General features: G+C 37.6%; 2 protein-coding genes across 4 annotated transcripts in view; one reads left to right on the top strand and one right to left on the bottom strand.

Moving 5' to 3' along the window:
• The window catches only part of STAT1 (signal transducer and activator of transcription 1), a 68,547-nt gene extending 48,247 nt beyond the window's left edge, over positions 1-20,300 (top strand). The window contains exons 21-24 of the mRNA XM_037848485.1: positions 1,082-1,267; positions 2,310-2,385; positions 3,275-3,389; positions 7,137-20,300. Of these exons, the coding sequence (XP_037704413.1) occupies positions 1,082-1,267; positions 2,310-2,385; positions 3,275-3,389; positions 7,137-7,151 (392 nt within the window). The 3' untranslated portion in view covers positions 7,152-20,300. The remainder of the gene's footprint in view (positions 1-1,081; positions 1,268-2,309; positions 2,386-3,274; positions 3,390-7,136) is intronic.
• Positions 10,433-22,087, bottom strand: part of GLS (glutaminase) — an 85,142-nt gene continuing 73,487 nt past the window's right edge. For all 3 annotated transcript variants that reach the window (XM_037848486.1, XM_037848489.1, XM_037848488.1), the window contains 4 exons: positions 18,363-18,424; positions 17,368-17,444; positions 17,217-17,280; positions 10,433-14,424 (listed from right to left, as the gene is read on the bottom strand). In XM_037848486.1, coding sequence (XP_037704414.1) covers positions 14,268-14,424; positions 17,217-17,280; positions 17,368-17,444; positions 18,363-18,424 — 360 coding nt within the window. In that variant the 3' untranslated portion in view covers positions 10,433-14,267. The remainder of the gene's footprint in view (positions 14,425-17,216; positions 17,281-17,367; positions 17,445-18,362; positions 18,425-22,087) is intronic.

Genomic DNA, 22,087 nt, shown 5'->3' with positions numbered 1-22,087 from the left:
TGAAATCCTTGGCATCATAAAATAGGTTTCTAGGGATAAGGCTGAACAGCTGAGATGAAAAAAACGATAAAGAGAAAGTGATTACTTTTCATTGTTGCTTATAGTTGACTGTATTTGAAGGATTAGAGGAAAACTGATTTGTTCCAGTGACTTTAATGCTTTCAGTGGGAAAATGCAACAAGATGGGATACTTTTCTTGTTCTTTTAATTTTTTCTTCTGACGAAAGGGCAGGAAACTGGGATCAGAGTCTGGGGTAGGCAGTAGATGTTAGAGACTGCCCTTTTCTCTTCTTCCCTGGTAGTTTCCTTCCTGAACAAGCTGAGAGATGGAGAGAATGTGCTAACAAACCAATCAAAGACAAAGAAGAACCCTTGGCGAGCAGAGCTGTTTAACCAGGGCAGCACCAGCTACTAGGACTTGGGCTGCCAACGTAGCCTGAGGTTCTAGAGCAGAGTCCCCAGAGCACCTGCCCTGCAGCCTCTGTAATGTGCACCCCTAAGAGGGAGGATTCTGGACAACTTAGGAAAGAGGATTCTAGTTAAGTCTGAAAATCAGAGCAGGAGTGAATTAAGCTGTGCTGTGTTATATTAAGGATTAGATGGAGAAGTAGCAAATAGAATCTGTTTTTAAGTTATTTTTCATGTATCATCTTTGTTTAAATGAAAAATTATGTTTTTTCAATATGAAAAGAAAAACCAACAGAAAGCAAGCTTAACTTTTTGTAATTTTATCCATGGCTCCATCCAATATGACCCAGTTAGTAATTACTTATTTGCCCAGGGGTAGCATGTTGTTGAAGATACAGGCTTTTAAAGCTGCTTAATAATCCTCTTTTGGCCAGATTTGCAAATCTAAGCATATAATGACAAAAGAGTAATGACTGTCATTATATTTCCTCTTTTTAAGAAAGGATTATAATTTATTTAGACATAACGAAAGCAGTACACTATCTGTTGTCATTCCTAGACTGTGATTGGTTCTTACCAGGTTCGCTCAGATCTATCAACCCTACAGTGCTTTCTTTCTCTCCTCTTGTTTTGGGCCATTCCGTGGGACTCACTCCGTTTTTTTTCTTTTTAGAACCTTACTTCCATGCCGTTGAACCCTACACGAAGAAAGAACTCTCTGCTGTTACTTTCCCTGATATCATTCGCAATTACAAAGTCATGGCTGCCGAAAATATTCCAGAGAATCCCCTGAAGTATCTGTATCCAAATATAGATAAAGACCATGCCTTTGGAAAGTATTACTCCAGGCCAAAGGAAGGTGAGTGGGGAGAGCAAGCAATCATTGCCCTGATGAGTAGTAAATAACTTATGGCAGTCATTACTCACAATTGAGTCTTCTTGTTTTGTTATTGTCCAAAGGTTTTCTAAACTCAAGGGCTTAATAACACAAACTTGCCCTTGCCTTATAGGTGCAGGGTGCCAGCTCAGGCTCCCGCATTGTTATGTCATTAATCCACCACCTTCTTTTGAATTGGTAATACCAGGGTTTCAAAAGATGGTACAAACACAGCACACTTGAAACGGAACACATTATTTGGCCTGAGCTGCTAAGAAATGAATAAATACTTTTTTTGTGGGGTATTGGGAAAGTTCACTTCTGTTTTTTTGGCTCTGTGACTTTACTACTTTTTCCACATGGAGAGGGGTAAAGGGTAGGAAGACCATGCATGGCCAACTGATTTTTGCCAGGCTGCTCATATTAAAACTGAGGAAACTGAGGCCTGGGAGAAGTAAAGCAGTTCATCCAGGGGCGACCAGGTTGATTATTAGATCACATTCTTATTAGTAATGATTATTAAGAGTAGGCCTAGGCTCAGAACACAGGTCTCCTGCATCTCAGTCTTCACTGAATTGAATATGAGAAAGTTCAAGTTAGATCCATTGGTTTGGAACATGCCAACAAAGTTAATTATTTTTCTGTATCAGAAACCTCAGTATTAGGACAATTACTTGGGAGTGAAGATGCTCCCAGCTTACCTTGACAGCCAAGAGAGTACCACTAAACCAGATATAACTTTGCATATTTGGAGCTACAGCTTCTTGTAGGATTTCAGGTCTCGGAAGGAGAAACCTCCCAGCTTGATTCCTGAACTGAAATCCCATTCCCTTTACTTCTAGTTGCTTCTGCATTCCACCAGAATTTCAGGTAACCAAAGCAGGAAGGTCATAACCTCTTAAAGTTAAAGGACTCTAACCTCACTGTCAAAAAATACAGCAAATTTTTAATCAAAGAGAGTTAATTGTTCTGTTCTTGTAGAATCTCTGCTAATGGAAAGTTTACTTGGTGTGTTTGCTTCTAGCCCCAGAACCAATGGAACTTGATGGCCCTAAAGGAACTGGATACATCAAGACTGAATTGATTTCTGTGTCTGAAGTGTAAGTGAAAACCGAAGAGTGCCATGTTTAAACACCTCATGCCAGCCTCGATCCTGGCTGGGGCCTGTTGAAGATGCTTGCCTTTTGCTTTTCCATTGTAATTGCTGCTGCCATCATAGTCGGACTTTTTGGAAAGATCCTAATTAGAGATCCCAGTGTCACTGCCAATCAGCATTTTATTGCCTTAAAAAAAATCCAAAGTTGTATTTAAGGTCTATAATTTCTCCCAAAACTGATAACTTTGAACAAGTATAAATAAAATGAACAAAAATTGATCAGAGTGGGAAAGTAGTTCTTTTCAATCTAGAAAAGGCCAAAATAATGATTGAGATACATTTTCTCCGCTTGCTTTTATTTTGTTGTTTCATTTCATAAAAGGTAGCAAAAATTTTGGAAAAGTCATTGTCAGTTATTTGGCCTGCAGCACTGTCTTGGGGTGAATGGATGTAGCCTTCATGTAAAAACACTCTGTGGAGCAGCTTTATCTGCATACAAACCTCAAGGTAGGGATGAGGCACTCCCCAGACGTTTCTCTGGTGCTTCTCTGTCCAGGATAAGCCAAGAGGCGTTACTGTCTCAGGGCGACACGGCTGCACATGTCACATCTAGATTTAACCAGGCAGAGGTGGCGCAGGGTCCCATCTGGCTGTTGCTTACTCACACCTCTAGAATCCAATAAGTTCCCCAAGGGCTGGGCTGGGGACAGAAACCTCCCACGATCCATGCATTTTCATCAAATGTGTTTTACAAGTGTATTGACTTACCAGAAATAAAAAATATAGTACAGTGATAATTCACTCTCAGGCAAAAGATGAGACATCTATGTTTGTACCACTGCTGTCATAATTTGGATGTTAAAATTTCATTTTCCTTTCTCTCCCCATTTTAGACACCCTTCTAGACTGCAGACTACGGACAACCTCCTCCCCATGTCTCCCGAGGAGTTTGACGAGGTATCTCACGAGGTGTCTCAGCTAGTGGGGTCTGTAGAATTCGACACTATGGTAAGTCCGGGGCAGGGATGTTCTTGCCCTGAGGCAGCGAAGGCTCCCGGCAGATTCCAGCCCTCTCTAGGAGATATCGGAGGAATCCTCTGGCACAGCCCAGAAAGGGCATTTTTCAGATTAGCCATGACAAGTTGGAGCCTGCAGTGCTTTAAAAAGCTACATAATCACCAGGATTTTTATTCCTGGCATTCAGAACCTTAAAAAAAAAAAAAAAGATATTTCAAATATTTAAAAATTCTCCCTGTGCCCTTTGTTGTGGTCCATGTAGAAATTTCTTGTATTAAGGCTCTAAGATTTCTTTGATAAAAAATATTTGCCTTTGGCTGAGACTTTAAGCACCTTGTCTAGGTGAAGGAGTGTTTTTTTTTTTTTTAGGATAGGAGGGGACTAATGCTTGGGAGTTACAATAATTATTTAGCCTGGCAGCAATAATTCTCCTGCTTTATATTGGAGAACTAATTTGTACTGCTAGTACCTGGAGTGATGAAGGGCTTGCCAAATGTGAGATGTTCAAGAAGTGAATAGTTAATGAGCGTACTAGTAGGAATAGCACTATGATTGTCATCAAAAGAGAGATTCTTCCTCTGGGAGAATGTTTTTCAACATAGCAAATAGTATTGTTTGCCTTTCTGCCTGAAATGCTTCCTTTTAAAGATTTTGCTCGGTTGACTGGATTTTTGCTGAAGTTGTTAATTTTAAGCTCTTTTCCACATGAAGCTATTCCAGTTTGTTTGTTGTTTTTAATTTGTTTAATGCTTTAAAAAATACTCTTTAATACTAATGCTTGATAAAGAATATGTATTCACTAATGAGGGAAAAAGGAATGGTGGGAAAATATGAGAGAAGGGGAGCACTCTTCAAACATTCTGGGTCATATGGCCATGTGTTCAGGAAGATTGTCTGTATGGTATCAGGTATCAGTAATATCTGCTTAGATTCAAGTTTCTGAGGTGTAACTTTTTTCTCCATCCTTTTTCCTTACCTTCAGAAGAAGCACTGCCTAAAATCTCTTGAGACTGTACTTTCTTACTCCTCCTTATTGCTGAGGATGAGAAAGGTCACTTAGAAAAATGCCTGGTTAGTGTAATAGAAAAATAGTTCAGCTCCTATTCGCAGGTGTAAAATGAACCTTTTAGTTGAGTAAGGTAGCAGAATGTAGCTCCCAGCTCTGCTGTAAAAGTGCCTTATAGCTTCATACAGAAATGAAGTAAATAAAAAGTTCTATTCATAAAATGTAGGGTGTATCGATGGACCCCAAAAACAGGGCAATCTTCTTTTATGCTTCCTTTGATGTTCCTGAGCAAGTTATATCATCACCATCATCATCATCACCATCACCACCACCACCATAATAGATGACATTTATTAAGCACTTACTATGTACTAGACACTTCACAAGTATTAATCTATTCAGTCCTCACAACAACTTTCTGAGTTAGATGTTACTGTTATCTCCATTTTTGCAGATGTGGAAACAGAGGTCCCCCAAAATCAAGGAACTTAAAATCTAGCAGTTAGTAAATGATAGAAGTAGTATTTGAACCCACTCAGTGTGTCTCCAAGTGTGTGCTCTTGTCCACTCTCCTAGACTGCCTCCTACAGAAAGCTAATTCTTAGTTCATTTAGAATATGAAACCCAAGGAGCTGTTTGCACAGGACCAAGTTTGTTTTATTCTGTTTTATGTAGAAGATGGCAGTGTGGCCCTTAGGTGGATGTCCTGTGTTTGGGATTTGGAAATCTTAGTTCCAACCTTGTTTGCCATTATTTCCCTGTGACCCTCAGAAAATAATATAGATTAATTCCTTCCATCTGCATAATCAGTGTGACTGCTTTCTCTGTGCTCTCAGAATAATACTGTGAAAGCAACTTAAATAGTCTAAATATTTAGAATAAATATTCTGAATAAATATTCTAAATAAATGCCAGGAAATGGATGTTTAGTCTCCAACTAGCCCCTATAGCCATTCCATTGCAGATGATTTCATTTATTTGATTTGTGGACTAAAATAAATCTGTTACCTGCACACACACACACATACACACAACACTGAAATCTCCAGATAAACCCACGAAGATGTAAAGAGCTAGAAGAGGCTGTAATACAGCATTAGTTAGACAAAATAAAAGGTCATTTAGTCTCTAAGTTGGGTAGACTCATCATGGTTTGCCTGTCCCCAGCCTTGGCCATGTCTTCTCTTGGAATTAGGGCATATGCTCTGAAATAGAATGACATTTCCTGGAGCTAGTTGGTTTCTGCCAAGTCTGGAGATTGCAGCTCTGGACTAGTGTGGCACTGGGGCTTATGCCTGGTGCAGCTTCAGGAGCAAGAGGGCTGCAGGCTCCCAAGGAGATTGTCCAAGACAACCAGAGCACCATTGTTTTCTATTACATGATGTGGGTGTTCAGTGTAGTCTTGGTTTCCCCTACAGTAAACTTTTCCCTGTAGACTGGGACAACATGAGAACCAGTCTACTCTCTTAGAGGCCTTAGACTAAAGGTCATAATAAGAACTAATAATAGGAATATGAAGTGCCTACTATTCTCCATCTGCTATATTAAGCATTTTAACATTTGCTGACTAATTTAATCTTTTCAAAAAACCTATTTCTAGTTATTATTAGCCTCTTTCAATAGATGAGGACCTTGAGGTTTAGAGAGGTTAAGTAACATGTCAAGGTCACACAGCTAGACAGAGGCAGACGAAATTTGAATCCAGGCTTTTGCTCTCCAAAGCCCACAGTCCGAATGACACATTTGCACTATTAGCCAAACTGAAACAGAAAGGCAAAACCATCATTGTGCTTTTAAATTCAAAATAATTTTCCTAAGAGCCCACTATGTACCACCCACTATTGAGCATGAAATAAAAAAGAAATTTTAAAAGTTGACTCAGTTTTCGAGAGGCTTACGGCCTGGTGCAGGGCTTCTCAGTCTTGGCACTGTTAACATCTGGGACCAGGCACTTCTTTGTTTTCAGAGACTGTCCTGTGCATTGCAGAACGTTTTTCAGCATCCCTGGCCTGAACCCATGAGATGCCTGTAGAACATGACTCTCCCACTAGATCATGAAATAAAAAATGTTCTCCAGACATTTCCTGATGTCTCCTGGGGACAGAATCGCCTCTGGCTGAGAACCACTCATCTAATGGAAAAAACCAGTATGAAGCCAGACGGGAAGGCAGTGGCAGGCTGGTGTTTGGATGAGCAATTTGCTGACTACAAGTTGTTCTATTCAAGGCTGTTAGGCAGAAGGCACTGCTGGGAAAAGGTGAAAGGGTTTTCTATAATTCTACTTCTCCAGTCTGTACCTGTACCACATTCATTTATTATACCTACTGAATTACCATTAAAGAAAATTCATCATTTCTTCTTTCCTCCCTCTCTCCTTCTGGCATATAGTTCAGCATTACCTCACCGTTGTTTTACATGAACAGATCTGCCACGTTGCTCTGTCCCCAGACTTGCATAACAGCAAAAAGGTTTAGCAGTCAGGATGAGGTCACAAAGTTAAGCCAGCAGGCTTCAGAGTAATAATCCATTAGCCTAGGTGACACAAAAGGTTATGGATTAGTCCAGGAAAATGGATCGTACAGGCTGAAGGCCCTCTAATTCCATGGTTGTAATCTGCTGTTGGAGATGGCATCCTACTACTCCATTCTAGAATGGACAAATAATGTTAAATATGTGAATCTGCATATTGAAGATTGGTGTAATAAATTTACTCACATTTTATCTTTTTACAGATGAATGCAGTATAGAGTATGAATTCTCATCTTCTCTGGAGACATTTTTCCTTCCCATGTGTGATTCCCTCCTGCTACTCTGTTCATTCACATCCTATGTTTCTAGGAAAATGAAAGGCTAACAAATTTGCTGCAACCTGTTGATAGCAAGTGGAATTTTCCCAATTCAGAACCATCTGTTACTCTGAAGGACTTCATGAATCTTACTGAAGGTAAAATTTAAAGGTACTCTCCCACAGTGTGGGTTTTGCAAATGGAAAACATCCAAACAGACCCAAAGCATCAGGACTAGAATGAGAGTCCTTTGGGATACCTGAGTTTAGCAACATCTAGCAAATACTGTGCATAGGGTCGAGACCCAGCTGCTACACATTGTTAGCTAGATCACACTGTTATTTAGGGAACTTCTGATGTAGGAACGGTAAATCTCTGTTCTGAAGAATTCTTATTTTATGATATCAAAATTGTTCTAACTTAAATATGGCTGGAAGTTTTCCAGTGGTCTATCTCTGAAATAGTTCAAAGTTTATATAAAATTATATAAACTGCTTATCAAAGGTAGTCATTGCTCATCTGGGCAGGGGGAGAAGGTTACGTTCTTTAATTTTATTACATCTTCCACATGGCTATTTAAAACTAAAGACAGATTCTCTCTTGGGAAAATTAGCTTTGTTGGAAGAATTGTTTGTTATGGTTATAAGATACTGGCTAATATCAGTAGAAGGAAGTACATTTTCCAAAGTGATGAGTAGTGTTTCTGTTTAAACTTGAATATCCAAAGCTGAATATGTTTTGCCTTCATTGTGGCCACTAGTAGATGAAATTAAATTGTCTTTGCAGTTCCATCAAGGCAGCCAGGCTACTAACAATAGTTCTCTCAAGGCAAAACACATTATTTTTTTGAAGTTAAAATTAACAATAGATGCAGATAAACTCAGAAATTCAATTCATGTTTCTTAAATGAGTTCATTGGTCTCTCTTGTTAGTATATTAGTCATAAAATGTAGTTTCGCAATTTTCGAATTGGGAAAAAAAAAAAGGAAATGACACCTCAAATCATTAAGCAGCGATAATATGAGAATTAAATAATTTTAAAACCCATGCCCTATGTAATTACATCAAGAACTGCATATTTTTCACTGTTAAATGTGTTTTTTCTCACAAATACATAATGGTTCCATTATCTCTCCTATGCTTTTTCCAGATACTGTTGTGAATGGGTGCTCTTTTGTGAAGTGTTGTGTGTTACTTACCTTCTTACTGATGCAAAAAAGTGGTTTGGGGGATGGGTTTGACAGGGTCCTCCCAGATAATTTTCAGATTGCTGTCTTTGTGGCTGCACCTTGTATTTCCACTGTCACCTCCACAATATGAATGCTGTATTTTTCTTTGATGGGGATAAAGTTTTCTTTACATCTATTTTAAAACTAAAACTAACATTATATCTTTAACTGCAATATACACATGATACTTTCTTGGTATTGCACACAAATGAAGGCCTCCTCTCAGTTTTTACATAAGATGTCATGAATCTGACTGGGTTTGGGTTGCCTTTTTAAGTTGTAATGATGAAGGAACAAAGAAAACAATGTTTTTTTAAAATTTTGTTTCTAATTGCTGGTATTTAACTATTTGTTATATTTTTGCCCTTTGAGAATGATTAATTTGGCTTGGTTTCATTTTACTGCACTAGCCAAGAGTTTATATTTAAGAAGTTTTAAACTTCTAATGTTAGTCTCTTATTAATAGCATTTGGTGTAAAGATTTTAAAAAGTTACTGGCATTATGTATAGTTATGATTAAATATAAAAATATATAAGTCCTTATTTTAAAAGATTAATAATACCATTTTCCTAAGTGTTGCCCTTTCCTACCCTGCTTGTAATCAGAATTGCTATAACATATTAAGATAGATCAGTGGAAGAGATCGGAGAACAAACATTGGAGCAACCTGTAAGGGGTGCCATCAAAAGCATATTAAAAAAAAAAACACTTTGGTCTTCATGACTACAGCTGCCTCCAAATGCACAAATAATATGACATTTGCTTTTAAATTTATTTAGGCACTAAGATATTTTTTAAGTACATGAAAAGTGGGACTCTTGTCTCCGGTCCAGTGATCTAAAATCCATGATTAGATGAGTTCTATTGAGGAATTATTGCACTCACACAAAAAAGGTACCATTTTTCTCCAAAGATGTCATAAGCTAGAAAGCCATGCCCTTCTCAAAGTAAAAAGCACTGTGTGATGAAAAATAATTCTATAAGAAAAGACATAATCATCAAAAAGGGACTGGCAAGTTAGACTTAACTATTTGAAGAATTATAAGGGAATAGTGGTATAGGCTTGAAATCTGGTGTCATAAATACAATCATTCTCATCTTCATATCTACAGTATTTGCATCTAGGAAACAAAATTATGAACACTGAGAGCTGTGTATCTCCAGAAATTAAAGGAGATATGTCCTGGCTAGCTAGCACAGTTTGTGTATTAAATTCCTATTATATCATCATAAGTAGTAACTAAATAGATCCTAGCTTAGAGAGGGTTGCGTATTTTCTGGTATGGTTTGTAGGTTGTTGTATAAGCCGAGAGCTTATATGAATCACTGGGGACACATCTCTTCTCGTTAATCAGAGAGAGTTCTGTGGTAGGATTAAGTGAGCAAAATCTGTTTGTTGTCTTTAAGCTAAAGTGGACTGTGAGGGCAAGTCTTAATGAACAAAACAGTCCTGCTGTAACATCTTATTACTGTCCCAGAGAAAGGGGCGGAAAAGCTAGAAAGTGTTTTGAAAACTCTTGTACCTACCTTTTGAACTGGGATGCTGTTCCTAAAGTGAGGGGTATTTCTTCATGTGGCTTCTTTTGGTTAGTTAAGATAGATTCCTTCATTCATTCATTCATCAAATGTATACTGAGCCCTTGCTATGAGCCAGGCACTATTCTAGATGTTTGGGAAACAGCAGTAATGTTTTCAGATGCTGTAAAGCAATCACCTTATTAAAAGTTAAGATTTGTGAAGCATACATAGCCAAAAGCTATAAATAATTTAAATATTATATAAAAATATACACAATTTCACAAAATGGCATTTAAATGCAATTTAGGAAGGCCATAGATAATCAGTACCTATTTTTAGAATCTTCTTTATAACTTTTAAATGATGCCAACTGAATAATACACAGCTTCCAAGTTTTGGTGAACTAATTCAGGGTTATGTGCTTGCTATACTCACTGAGAAATTAAATACTCTTCTTGCCTAGTTGAAAAGAAGAAAACAAAACCATACTTAAGCAGTTTTTAAATTAAATTTATTTTAGGTGTATCAGGAAAATAAAGGTACCTTAAAGGGAGAAAGCTGTCACACACAAAGCATCAAATTCTATGAATTCCTCTCTAATACTTTGTAATGCTATTATAACACTCGAAAACCTTACCAAGTACCACCTAACACACTCATGGGCTGCTTCCCTGTACCATCTGGTCTACGATCTATGCATTTAATCATTTTATTTTAAGAATTAGCACATGTAATGGGAAAAATAGCCCCACCCCCTAAAAAGTCCCACAAAAAATAATGATCCTGTATGTGGAATAAATACATCTTAATTTTTCACTACTTGGGATTTTTCATACATTTGGTTCCCTTGCACTGCCATGCTTTATTTGTGGATGTCTATATGTATAACTGAAGTTGACTTTGTTTCAAGACTCACATTGTAGTGTTTGTACTTGACCTTAAAACTCTGCAGAAATAAGGTCTTTGCTAATATGCATGTTGGTGGATATTGTATTCATAAAGGAAAGAGTCAGTGTTGCAGGATGTAAGCAAAGAGCATGGGACCAAGTTCTGTATCACAGGCCACTCTTGGGTCTCAGCTTCATTTATAAAAATGAGTAGAAATTGATTAGAGAAATTCTGAGTTCTCTTCCAGGTTCTAAAATGTCAGTAATGCAGACATGTAACACCGTTTGATTCCTATAGCAAAGCAGATTTGCTTTATAGCAGAGACAACTTTGGTAGACAAAAATGGAACAGCCGTGGTGTTCATCTACCTTATTGATGGTTAGAAAACCATACACACTAACACTCAACCTGAAAGGAAAGCGTGGGCAGTACTCTGAGAACAGGGGTTTCTGGCACTGGAAGTGAATGCCATTCCTATATATAAATGACTCATTTGGGGGCTGAGTTTTGACAGTTGGGCCAACTTAAATCCTAGGGTGGTAGCACTAGATTCAACTTCTCAAAGAGATTTCAAGACTGTAAAAATAGCCTCTCCTCCCATTAAGGAGGCTAGAAATCCTCCTATGGAAGGACATGTTTAGTTATTCAATTCCACAACTATTCACTGAGCATGTCCTAACTGCAAAAAGGACAGTGTTAACTTCTGGCAGACTAGAGACATGCTTCCCTGTTCCTCACCTTCATGGATGAACTTGTGGACCCCTCACCTTGCACTGTAGTACACATTAGAAATGGTTTCTTGATTTCAACCAGACATAGTTCCTATGTGCCAACAGAGTTCCCAACCCAATGATGTAAGAGAAAACCTTAGTTGTTTTAAGAAAATTAATTTTTCACAGTTTTTTTGATACATGTATTTATTACACTGTAAAAAAACAACACTAACTGATTTCATTTAAAGAAGCATTTCCCAATTTCAGAATACTTACAACTTATAATTTTAACATTAGATTCACTTATGGGAGATTCTGGAAGCAATTACATTCATAGCTGTATAATTCCCAGGAAGAAGCTAAATCCATCGTCAGGTCATTCAGACACTGCCAGACAACAGTTTCAAATGGTTGATAGCTAATCCAGCTCTACAGCCAAAGAGCAGTGTAGACAGTAGTGGGGAATGGCATGTTACGCCCAAAGATGAGATCACTGAAACTGAGACCAGCGAAAACAAAAATGTGTACAAAGCTTTAAATTAACATGAACATACAGAATTCTCAAGAGACGTAAAAAGCACATATGTGCCTAAAACTAAAAAGATCTTTGGAATATATTGGTGGCAGCAGTTAACAGCACAGTTCACAAGCATTTAAACCAAATGCACTCATAACTACCAGCCAATAGCAAACATCCAGAGCAGGAATCAGTGTATAGTTATAAATAACATCATGGGTAAGGGCACGTTTAACTAAACCACAAGGGTTTTACAAAATAGTTTTGTTCTGAGAAAATATAAAAACTCCTTGTTCCCAAATAATAGTTAGAACCTCTTTTATTAAAGCCTCAAATCAGTGGTAATCTTCAAGCCACACAATTGAACCATCTTAATTTTTCATTTTAATATCGTAAAGCAAGCTGCTGTTTGAGCAAAGTTATTTCAATTAATTTCAATAAAAACCATCTATTGCATAATATCATTGGGGGAAAGATTTATGCCTCCTACAGAACATTTTGCAAGTACTACCTCTCTACATGGCTTGCTAGATCTGTGGAGCAAGACAGCAGCAGCCCAGCTGGCTGCCCACCCACCATCCTTCCCACAAAAGCATGCACTCTGGAACGGGCTTCATGCCTGACACCATTCAGGTTAGGAATACTGGCCACGGTTCACGAAAGGAGGTGCTGTCTAGATAACGGGAGGTGATGGGTGAAGTCACTGACTTAGATTGGAAGTAAAAATCAAAGCACTTGGAAGCTGGCTGAAGTGGATAAGGTGCCATCAGGCATAATAAAGCTTGGAAGCAGCAGTGAATGCTAATAGAAAAAAAAGAGAAGGAAATGGCTATATTAATGTGGTAATCACTGGCATTCATGTAATTGAGGATTCTGTTCATTTCACTAAACACGGCTTCAAAGAAGTCCATTTGTGTGTGTGTGCTTAATATCAGAGGTCCTCATTAACATACTCCTTCATCCCTTTGAGGTATAAGATAAAGTATGTGTGCAATTCCTAGCATATACTGTTCTTTCACTTTTACAGTCCTTTTAACCTATTTTCCCAATTAATCATGAGTTAATGATGAGTCTCAATGGTCTTTTCTTCTGATTAAACTATAGAAGCCCACCAATGTTACACAATAGAGAACTGGAAGAAAACTGGAGATCTAGTGGTACCCCAAAGAGAAAAATATCTTGATGCAGGCTTTTAACGACAGGTTTAAAAACAAATGTTATTTATAGCAGTTCCCATAATATCAGATAACTTTGGTAGTTTAGAACATTTCTGAACTCATTCTAGATACTGAAAAATATCTTCTTAAAGAGCCATATTAGCACATCCCTTCACGTTTTAGACTGATGAATTTTGACTAGTAATTTGTCTCTGGTTCATCTTCTGTACACAGATAACATAGCTCTGATGCCAGAAATATGAGGCATTTTCTGACTTATTGTTGAAAACATGAAAACTGCATAGTATGCCAGCACCCATTTTCCCAGCTAAAGGACAGAGGCAAATAGAAGATAAATGTCTGGGAAGAGAGGCTGGGCTAAGGGGATATAGAAAAAGGAGGAAAACTTTTCAAAAGTATTATAACTACATTCACACACGTTTTGGCCGCCAACATATCTTAAACAGATTCCCTGATAAAGTCTAATCAAAATTGGTCTATTCTACCAACAGGTGTTAAATAATAGACTCTTTAAAGAGTCACATCATGAAGTGAGAGTGATGGAAGACATTTGAAACACATGACCCTAAGTGCATATAGTTGTTCAAACACTCAAGCTAAATCTATATTTGAAGTCTTGAAACCACACTATTTGCTTCTAAAGGCAGCCTTGATGCATTTGGACAGACTGTACCATAGTGCTTAATTTATCAATGCATGTCAGCAGATATCATCATTAACTGAAAATTCACAAAACACAAAAATAAATCAAGAAGATCACATAGTTAAGCTAGAACTGGTAACTATTTCTTTTGCATCAAATTATACAATGCCACAAGGTAAATATTGCTCACATTATGGAGGGAGATTGTTTTATTTCTATTTTTTTCCAAAGAGATCGTATTTGTCCTGTGCATAAAATAAAGAAAACTCCAATAACACTGAAATGACAAATGTAAAATATACATCACTACCACATAGAAATACACATGTTCTTCATAATCATTTTCCACAATTAAATAGGTAAGTGATTTAAATTTTGGGATTAAGATAATTATAATAATCCATCAAGATTCTTATGGACAGTTTGGTTTTCCTTTCCGTTGTCGGAATCTCCTTGAGGTGTGTACTGGACTTGGTACTCCTGGAGGATTTTAAATACATCATGGTGTCCAAAGTGCAGCGCTTCATCCATAGGGGTGTTGTTCCACCTAAACAAGTAGCACAGCAGGGACTGGGTCGTTAGGTAATTTATGTACAAAGATGATAATCCAGCATTCTTAGATTTTAAATGCAGATTAAATGACCATTCAAATTGTACTCTTTTTAGCAATACTGCAAGTAAAAATTACTAGTACAAACACAGAGAGAGATTTAGAATTCAAAAAGTGGTTTCCGACATGTTGGGATATGGGGAAGAAAAGAAAAATATCTTCCACGAAAGGATCTTATTTACATGTCTGTGTATATGGAGAGGAACTTTCTAAGGGAAGTTCTGATGTTGGCAGATATATTAGATCCTTTAGTATTCATGAATTTTAAATTCATGAAGAGCTTAAAGTATATGTTTTTAAATAAAATGTTCAAAGACAATTCATGCATATAACATCCATCATCCTTGCCTTTGACAGAAAATTTGTGTTGCAGTCACTTCAAAATCACAATAAGTCTCAGAAATCTAGAAATAACCATGACCTCATTTGGGCTCAACCATACATTGGAGGAGCGAGATCAACACTGAAGGAAAGGATGTTTTAATCATTTCTGATAAGGACTGGAAAGCCAGAATCTCAGTCAGACTATTACACAACCAGAGTAACAGCTAACCTTATTACAGTAACCTTCTAGGGCTGTGCTATTCAGAGTGATGTACTGAAGATTTGAGGATAAAGAAGATTAATGAAGCATTGCCAACAGTGGTTAATCAGCTAATTATAGCTTGAGAAAGACATCAGTAAGAGGAGACAGCACTATAAAACTCACAGGCCAAGCCAAAGAGAGGGCAGGGTATGGTAATTAGTTCCCCAATACTCCACAAACTATTAAGCCTCTCTTCCCACTCTCTCCCTCTCTTCACTTAGGTCATTTAACTTCTCCATAGCCACCAGTCACTCTTCATTTTTTCATGTGTCACTTTTATCACCTTCTGGGTTTTCTGAGCATTATTCCTTTTCATCTGTTTTTAACCACCTACCCTTTTAATAAGGCCACAGTATAGAACCAAGAGACTTTTAAAATAGTCTTATTTTAAAAATCTTTTTGGATAAAGTTTGGTAGCCTTTTCTTAATTTTTAAAATCAGGTAAGTAATGCTTTACGTATACCTTTATGTTTCCAAAGACAGCTGAACTTAGTTGTTTTGGGGAGTCAGTGGCCCTAAACTTGGAGGGGGTGGGGAAGTAAGATGGGACTAACTTTTCAATCATCCCCTGTAGCATGTACTTATTTGTCTTAAATTTCCTTTTAGAAAAATTGAATGTAAACTACAAGTTACATTTTTTACCACTCTTCTTCCATGAAATAATGCAAAATATCAACTTTAAAGAGTACACTAATTTTTCTCAAGCCGATTTTATAATTCTAGGTGATGCTGATTCTATGAAATAGAGAAAAGAATTGTCTTGGGTCTCTTGCTTCCATTCTAGAATAGCTGAATACCCAGTTACCAAGGTAGCTAACTTTTGCATATCAGATGGGTACCTATACTTCCACATTCCTAGAGACCAATTTAAGGAAAAAATTTTTTTTTAATTCAACCCTTAAATAAAGCGTATTTCCAACGTGTTAAATAGTGGTTTTAGCTGGGCTTAACAGGGATGGGGGTATCTTTTCAGTTTCTTGCTCTAGAAAGAGCTGATAATGGGCATTACATTTGAGATAAAAGGATGGACTGTCACCCTAACATGAAGTTTTGGAATACTGCCAATAAAGCATAGTGATTTTTAACAGCTATAGGAATAAAGTTAAATAACCAAAGTGTTAAAACACTTAGAAAATTGCTAACCATTTTCAGACACTGACTTCATAACTTCTCTGCATCTCTTGCAAGCTGAATTATAAAACCCAAACCTCTAATTAAAATTAAAAAGTGAAAGCTTTAGTAAGCAGAAAAGCCTAATAGTTAGACAGAAATCAGCTGTTCCAAAGTTACTTAATAGAGCTCCCAGTTCTCAGATATCAAACCCCAACTCTCAGGCATAGATAGCAAGCCTCTCCATCAAGTATTTTTTTCTTTCCATTCTTCTAAATCTTTATTTCTCATTACTCACTCCACTCCCCTCCAGTTATATAATTTGATATATAAATATAGCGTTTACTTAAATATATATGTATATAAGTAAGCTGCATTCTTGTATCCCCTTGAACTGCTCACTTTGGGTATATAGCATTTACTGCAGGATGAATAGCAGCTTCCTATGTTGACCAAAAAGAAGAACAGAGGGCAGAATATATTCCAAGCAGATTTCTCCCAATATAGAGTCCCCTTCTCTTCCTTCTGTGCCTTCAAATCTTGTCTCTCTTCCAAAGCACTGATTAAAATTCAACTTCCATGAAGCTTTCTAAGACTGATCCCACCCAAATCCAGGAATTTTAACAAACTCCAATATACTTAGAGTCCTGGGACAGTAATTTCCTTGTACATTTTTAATATGCTTCTATAAATGTTTATCTTATCTACTCTTTGCGGTTAAAAAAACTCCATGAGGACAAAAATTCCTATTTTCTCTTTCCAAACAAAAAGCATTGTCTTCTTCATACAGTGCATGACTGATAGTCATACTAACCTGAAATATTCTACATAAGAAACCATTCTTAGATAAGAATCTATCCAGCAGAAACAAAGTTTTGTTTGTTGCCTTTACAAACCACCACAGCAAATTCAAGAATGTCTCCAATGCATACATAATGGATTTAAATATACCATCGCTTGAATATTATAACTCTGTATAATAAAGTACTGACTTGCCAGTTATATGTTAGAAGGTAACTATGTGAGTGCTTACCTGTCCTTGGGGAACGGATTTACTTTGCAGGCTTCCAGCAAAAATTTAACAACTTCAACATGACCTATATCCAAAACAAAAACAAGCAGATTTCAGTATGGAGTGGAAACGAAGTGTGGGAAAGTAAACAGATGAGTGGTTCACGTATTACCTTCTGCAGCAGCTACGTGGAGTGCTGTTCTAGAGTCATAGTCTCGTTGTTCCATGTCCATGGCTGACAAAGCAAATCTGAAAATTTGGAAGCACAGCTATTCATTATATATATATAAAATTTAATTCACACTTGTAATATTTACTGTATTAGTTCACCCTAAGGGCCTGCCAGGTGCAATCCTTCACAAGGCTCACTCATGAGAACTTGAGACACTGTTCACTTAGTACACTGGCATCTAGGATAAATGCCACATCACCTCTCTTCCTTAGCTTGTTTTTTTGGGGGGGTGGCTGGGGGTAGGGAGGGAAGAAAACATTGTTCACAGAACTGAGCTTCATGATGTTATTGTGCAAAACTCAAGAATAAGTGATACAGTTATACCAAAGGTTTTATGCCTCAGAAGGGCAAGAAATGCATACCAAAGTTACATGCTTTCACTAAAACTCACTTTCTTTAAACTAACATTTTATAGTCTACAGTTTACAAGAAGTACTAATCAGATTTAATAACAAAGATAGAAATTAAGCATAGACATTTTTCCAATTTAAAGATCAGATGCAACTCTATATAAGAGATTTTATGTTAAATATACAGTACTATATGGTCTTTCTAAACCTGGAGAGCTGCAGAATACCAAATGCCCCTATTTTGTGCCACCACCACCCCACACACACACACACAAAAAGAAAATGGGGAGTGGAGGGTAGATGGGGATTGAGAAGGAATTATCTAATTCCAATAAAACAGTAATACTAATTAGCCAGATAGTTACCATTGGGGAAAACAGGGCTGGGCTTTTACAGGAGGTAGAAAAGGACAAGACTAGACAGCAGTCCTAAGAGACTGGAAGTGAGGATTTAATGTATATTTTATTTGGGTCACTTTTAATAAAGAGACGTGAGACCTTAGATAGCCTAAAAAACAACTACTTTCCAAGAAGCACGCTTAATAAACATCTGTAAATCATATGCTACTCCACTGTGTTAACATACCTTCGGAGTGCAGATACATCTCCAGTATATGCAGCAAACAAAAGGTTTATCACTGACTTTACCTGTGAAGAAAAGAAAGTTCAGGCATCCACTGGGAAAAATAAATATATAGAATGTACAAGGTACATATATCACTGGTAAATGATTTTCCATGCGCTTTGATCACTTCAGCTGGATCACACACAAAAAGTTATCACAAGCATACTTTTATAACCAAAAGAATTCACGTGTGATAATATGTTTCTTCTTTAAACAGAGAACTGTGAGGGAAAATTCAACAAGGGTAAGATACATGAGGGAAGGAATGGAATGATGATGTCAGTTGGCCCAAAATAATGGAAACTTGCGACCTGTGAAACTCACATGGTTGGAGGAATTGAAAATTGTTCAGAACATTTCCCACTTAGTGTCTTTCAATACTAAGAGCAGGCTCAGATACTAACAATATCTCACATCACATCACTAAGAACTAAATCATACTATATAAATGTCTAGTTCCTGCCAGTAATCACTGTCCTAATCCATCACTGACTTCTTTGGAAATCTTAAGAGACAAAACATTCAGTATTAATTATCATGTTTAACTTAGGAATAGAGCTATACTTCACTGCCAAGACTGTCTTCGGTTCCATGCCCAAGCTGTACAAATTGAGGCATTCTCAGCACCTATGATATTACCTCTGCTCAAAAGGGGATAAACTCCCCAAATATTAAGTTACTGCTTGTAGTTTAGTGCTCCAAAGCTTCAAAATACATCTACTTTTGACAATTATCTGCTTTCCTGTTCTTACAGTTAAGGAAAAGTTTATCCTGAAGGTCAATGGAGTTTGATGTGCTTTCATAAAGACTTTATCCAACACTGTTTATGAAAAACTAAGCTACTGATCACTGTTTCTAAATACTTTGTAATTCCCATTTTTGTCTCATACTTTGCAACTTCAACATTTATACTGATGATCCAACTAATACTGGACTCAATGTTGGAAAACAGAATAAATTTAATTGGAGGACTAGCAAGTAACCCAGCTCTCCACCAATAGAATCACAGCCTGGAGCTCTGCTTTCAAGATCTTAAACATGACAACCCCACCCCCACCCCATTTCCACTATAGCTTGCCCTTTCCTGCAGCCTGGGAACTTTTAAATCTAACTGGAACTGACCACTGCTGACTCCTCTAATTCAGCATTCTCAAAATGAGTCTGCAGAAACTAGTCCACAAGATGCTTCATGAAAATAAGGGTACTGTGGTCAGGTATGTTATTAAAATGCTGAATCCCTTCTTGGAGAGTTCATGAGCAGATGAATGGCTCTGTAAATTTCTGCAGTGCTGGAAACTGTTTAGCAAAGCACACCCCCAAAGTATTACTACTACTACTTGCTATTGTTGTTGATATTGGCTATGACACCAATTAAACTCCTGAGGAGCACGTTTCAAACACCTTACCCTCATTCTTTCAGTCCATTAGCAACTTCCCTTCTGCGATCTGCCTGCTAACCTCAACAGACTGCAACAGTTTTCTCAATGAGGCTAAGGGGAAGATTGACAAAATCACCCAAAATGTTTTTTTATATGTGTACACACACACACACACACACTTCCTCCCACTTTCAGTTTTACTCCTATTCCTCAGTTTGATACATTGTAAGGAAAAGAGGCAAATACATAGTGTTTTGAAAAAACTCCCCAGGTGATTTCAATATGCACCCTTTTTGGTTATGAACCACTGTTCCAGGTACCTTAACTTTTTCCATGTTACATCAGATCAATTTTGAATCCACAGTTCTTCCCTTTGTGCTCTTGGGCCACAGAAGCTGCAGCATACTAATGGGCGATTACGAATTATCCTCAGTGTTTCTAACTGGTCCTTCATCACTGCTTGATAATTAAAAAAAAAAAAAACCTTACTGGTTCCTTTTCACACATAAAAAAATGCCAATGGCAATCCCTGAAACAGACACCTGACCCACAACTTTACTAAGAAAATAAAATCTGTTCTTATCTCTCCCCATACTCTTATGCTGAATACCTGTTTCTAAGAGCTATTCTTTTTTCCCTTCAAGTCCCAAAGCAAAAAATATCATTTCTGTGACTAACTTCCCTCACAATTTATCCTCCTGACCTGCTAACCTTCTCCCTCACTTTCTCCCTTTGTTTCTGGCATCGTCAACTTTCCCCTTCTTCACTAGTTCCCTTTTTTCTGCCTTCACACAGACACAACTTCGTCCTGTTTTGAAAACCTAACGCTTGACCCTATTGTTTCCCCCTTTTGAGGCATATTTTCTTAATATATAATATAAAATATATAATATATAAAAGTGGTTTATATTTTAATTCCTTGCAACTTACTTTACCACTCACTATTACCTCTAAACAGTACTTTCAAAAGCCTAAGTCCAGCAGCCTGTTGAGCCCTGATTCTTTCTCATCTCTCCTAACATTCCCCACCCTCTCATGCCTTACCTTCCATGATGCTGCATTACCCTGATTTTCCTCCTGTTTGTGTGGCTTTGCAGATACATTTCCAATTTCCTCTGTGTAGTATACTCTAAAATAAAGTCTTCATCCTTTTTGTTTTTCAACGTAACTCCCCTCAAAGGCTTCATACATTCCTCTGGGCAGGACAACTTCTCCATCTACATCTTTAATCAAAATCATGTTCCCAGGTCCTAGGCCTACAGTTCCACTTGATTATCAAGCTATTATTTCAAACTCAAAAAACAGCAAACCTCTCTGCAGTCCTGACCACTCCCCCACTCCAGCTCCTGACATCTGTATCTATTGGCCTACATGACATTGTCTCCGGGATGATTAACGGGCATCTCGGACTTACCATGCCCAAAAGAAAACTCGCTTTCCACCACCTCTCCGGGCCTCCTCTTCCAGTCTCCCCAATTGGGGATGACACTACAGTCCACCCAGATGCCCTGGTCAAAAACTCAGGAGTCATTCCCAGGGATGAATCTGGACTCGACATCATGGGATTGAGAACATCTTGACCAAAAGGGGGATGCGAAATGAAACGAAATAAAGTTTCCATGGCTGAGAGATTTCAAATGGAGTCCAGAGTCACTCTGGTGGGCATTCTTATGCACTACATAGATAACCGTTTTTAGGTTTTAATGCATTGGAATAGCTAGAAGTAAATACCTGAAACTATCAAACTGCAACCCAGTAGCCTTGACTCCTGAAGATGATTGTATAGCAATGTAGCTTATAAGAGGGGACTGTGATTATGAAAGCCTGTGGATCACACTCCCTTTATCCACTGTATGAATGGATGAGTATAAAAATGGGGACAAAAACTAAATGAAAAACGGAGGGGGGGGATGATTTGGGTGTTCTTTTTAACTTTTATTTTTTATTCTTATTTTCACTTTTTCTGGTGAATAAGGAAAATGTTCAAAAAATAGGGGTGATGAATGCACAACTATATGATGGTACTGTGAAAAACTGTACACTTTGGATGACTCTATGGTATGTGAATATATCTCAATAAAATTGAATTTAAAAAAACAATTTAGGAGTCATGTAGGGTTAATGGATTGTATGGGTTTAATTGTACAGGTTGAGTCCTTCACAAGGATGTCAGGCCCCAGGGCCGAGTAGGAGTACCCAACCATGCTCCTCTCACCAAGTAATGGTGCTTTCCTAACATCCAGGTACATTGCAGGGAGAAAGGGAGCCTTTTTCACACAAAGGTGCTGAGAGGATCTGCTTCCTCCC

This window comes from Choloepus didactylus, chromosome 9 (genome assembly GCF_015220235.1).
Source record: "Choloepus didactylus isolate mChoDid1 chromosome 9, mChoDid1.pri, whole genome shotgun sequence".
In the NCBI taxonomy this organism is placed as follows: Eukaryota; Metazoa; Chordata; class Mammalia; order Pilosa; family Megalonychidae; genus Choloepus; species Choloepus didactylus.
This window is presented reverse-complemented; position numbering and strand designations above follow the sequence as displayed.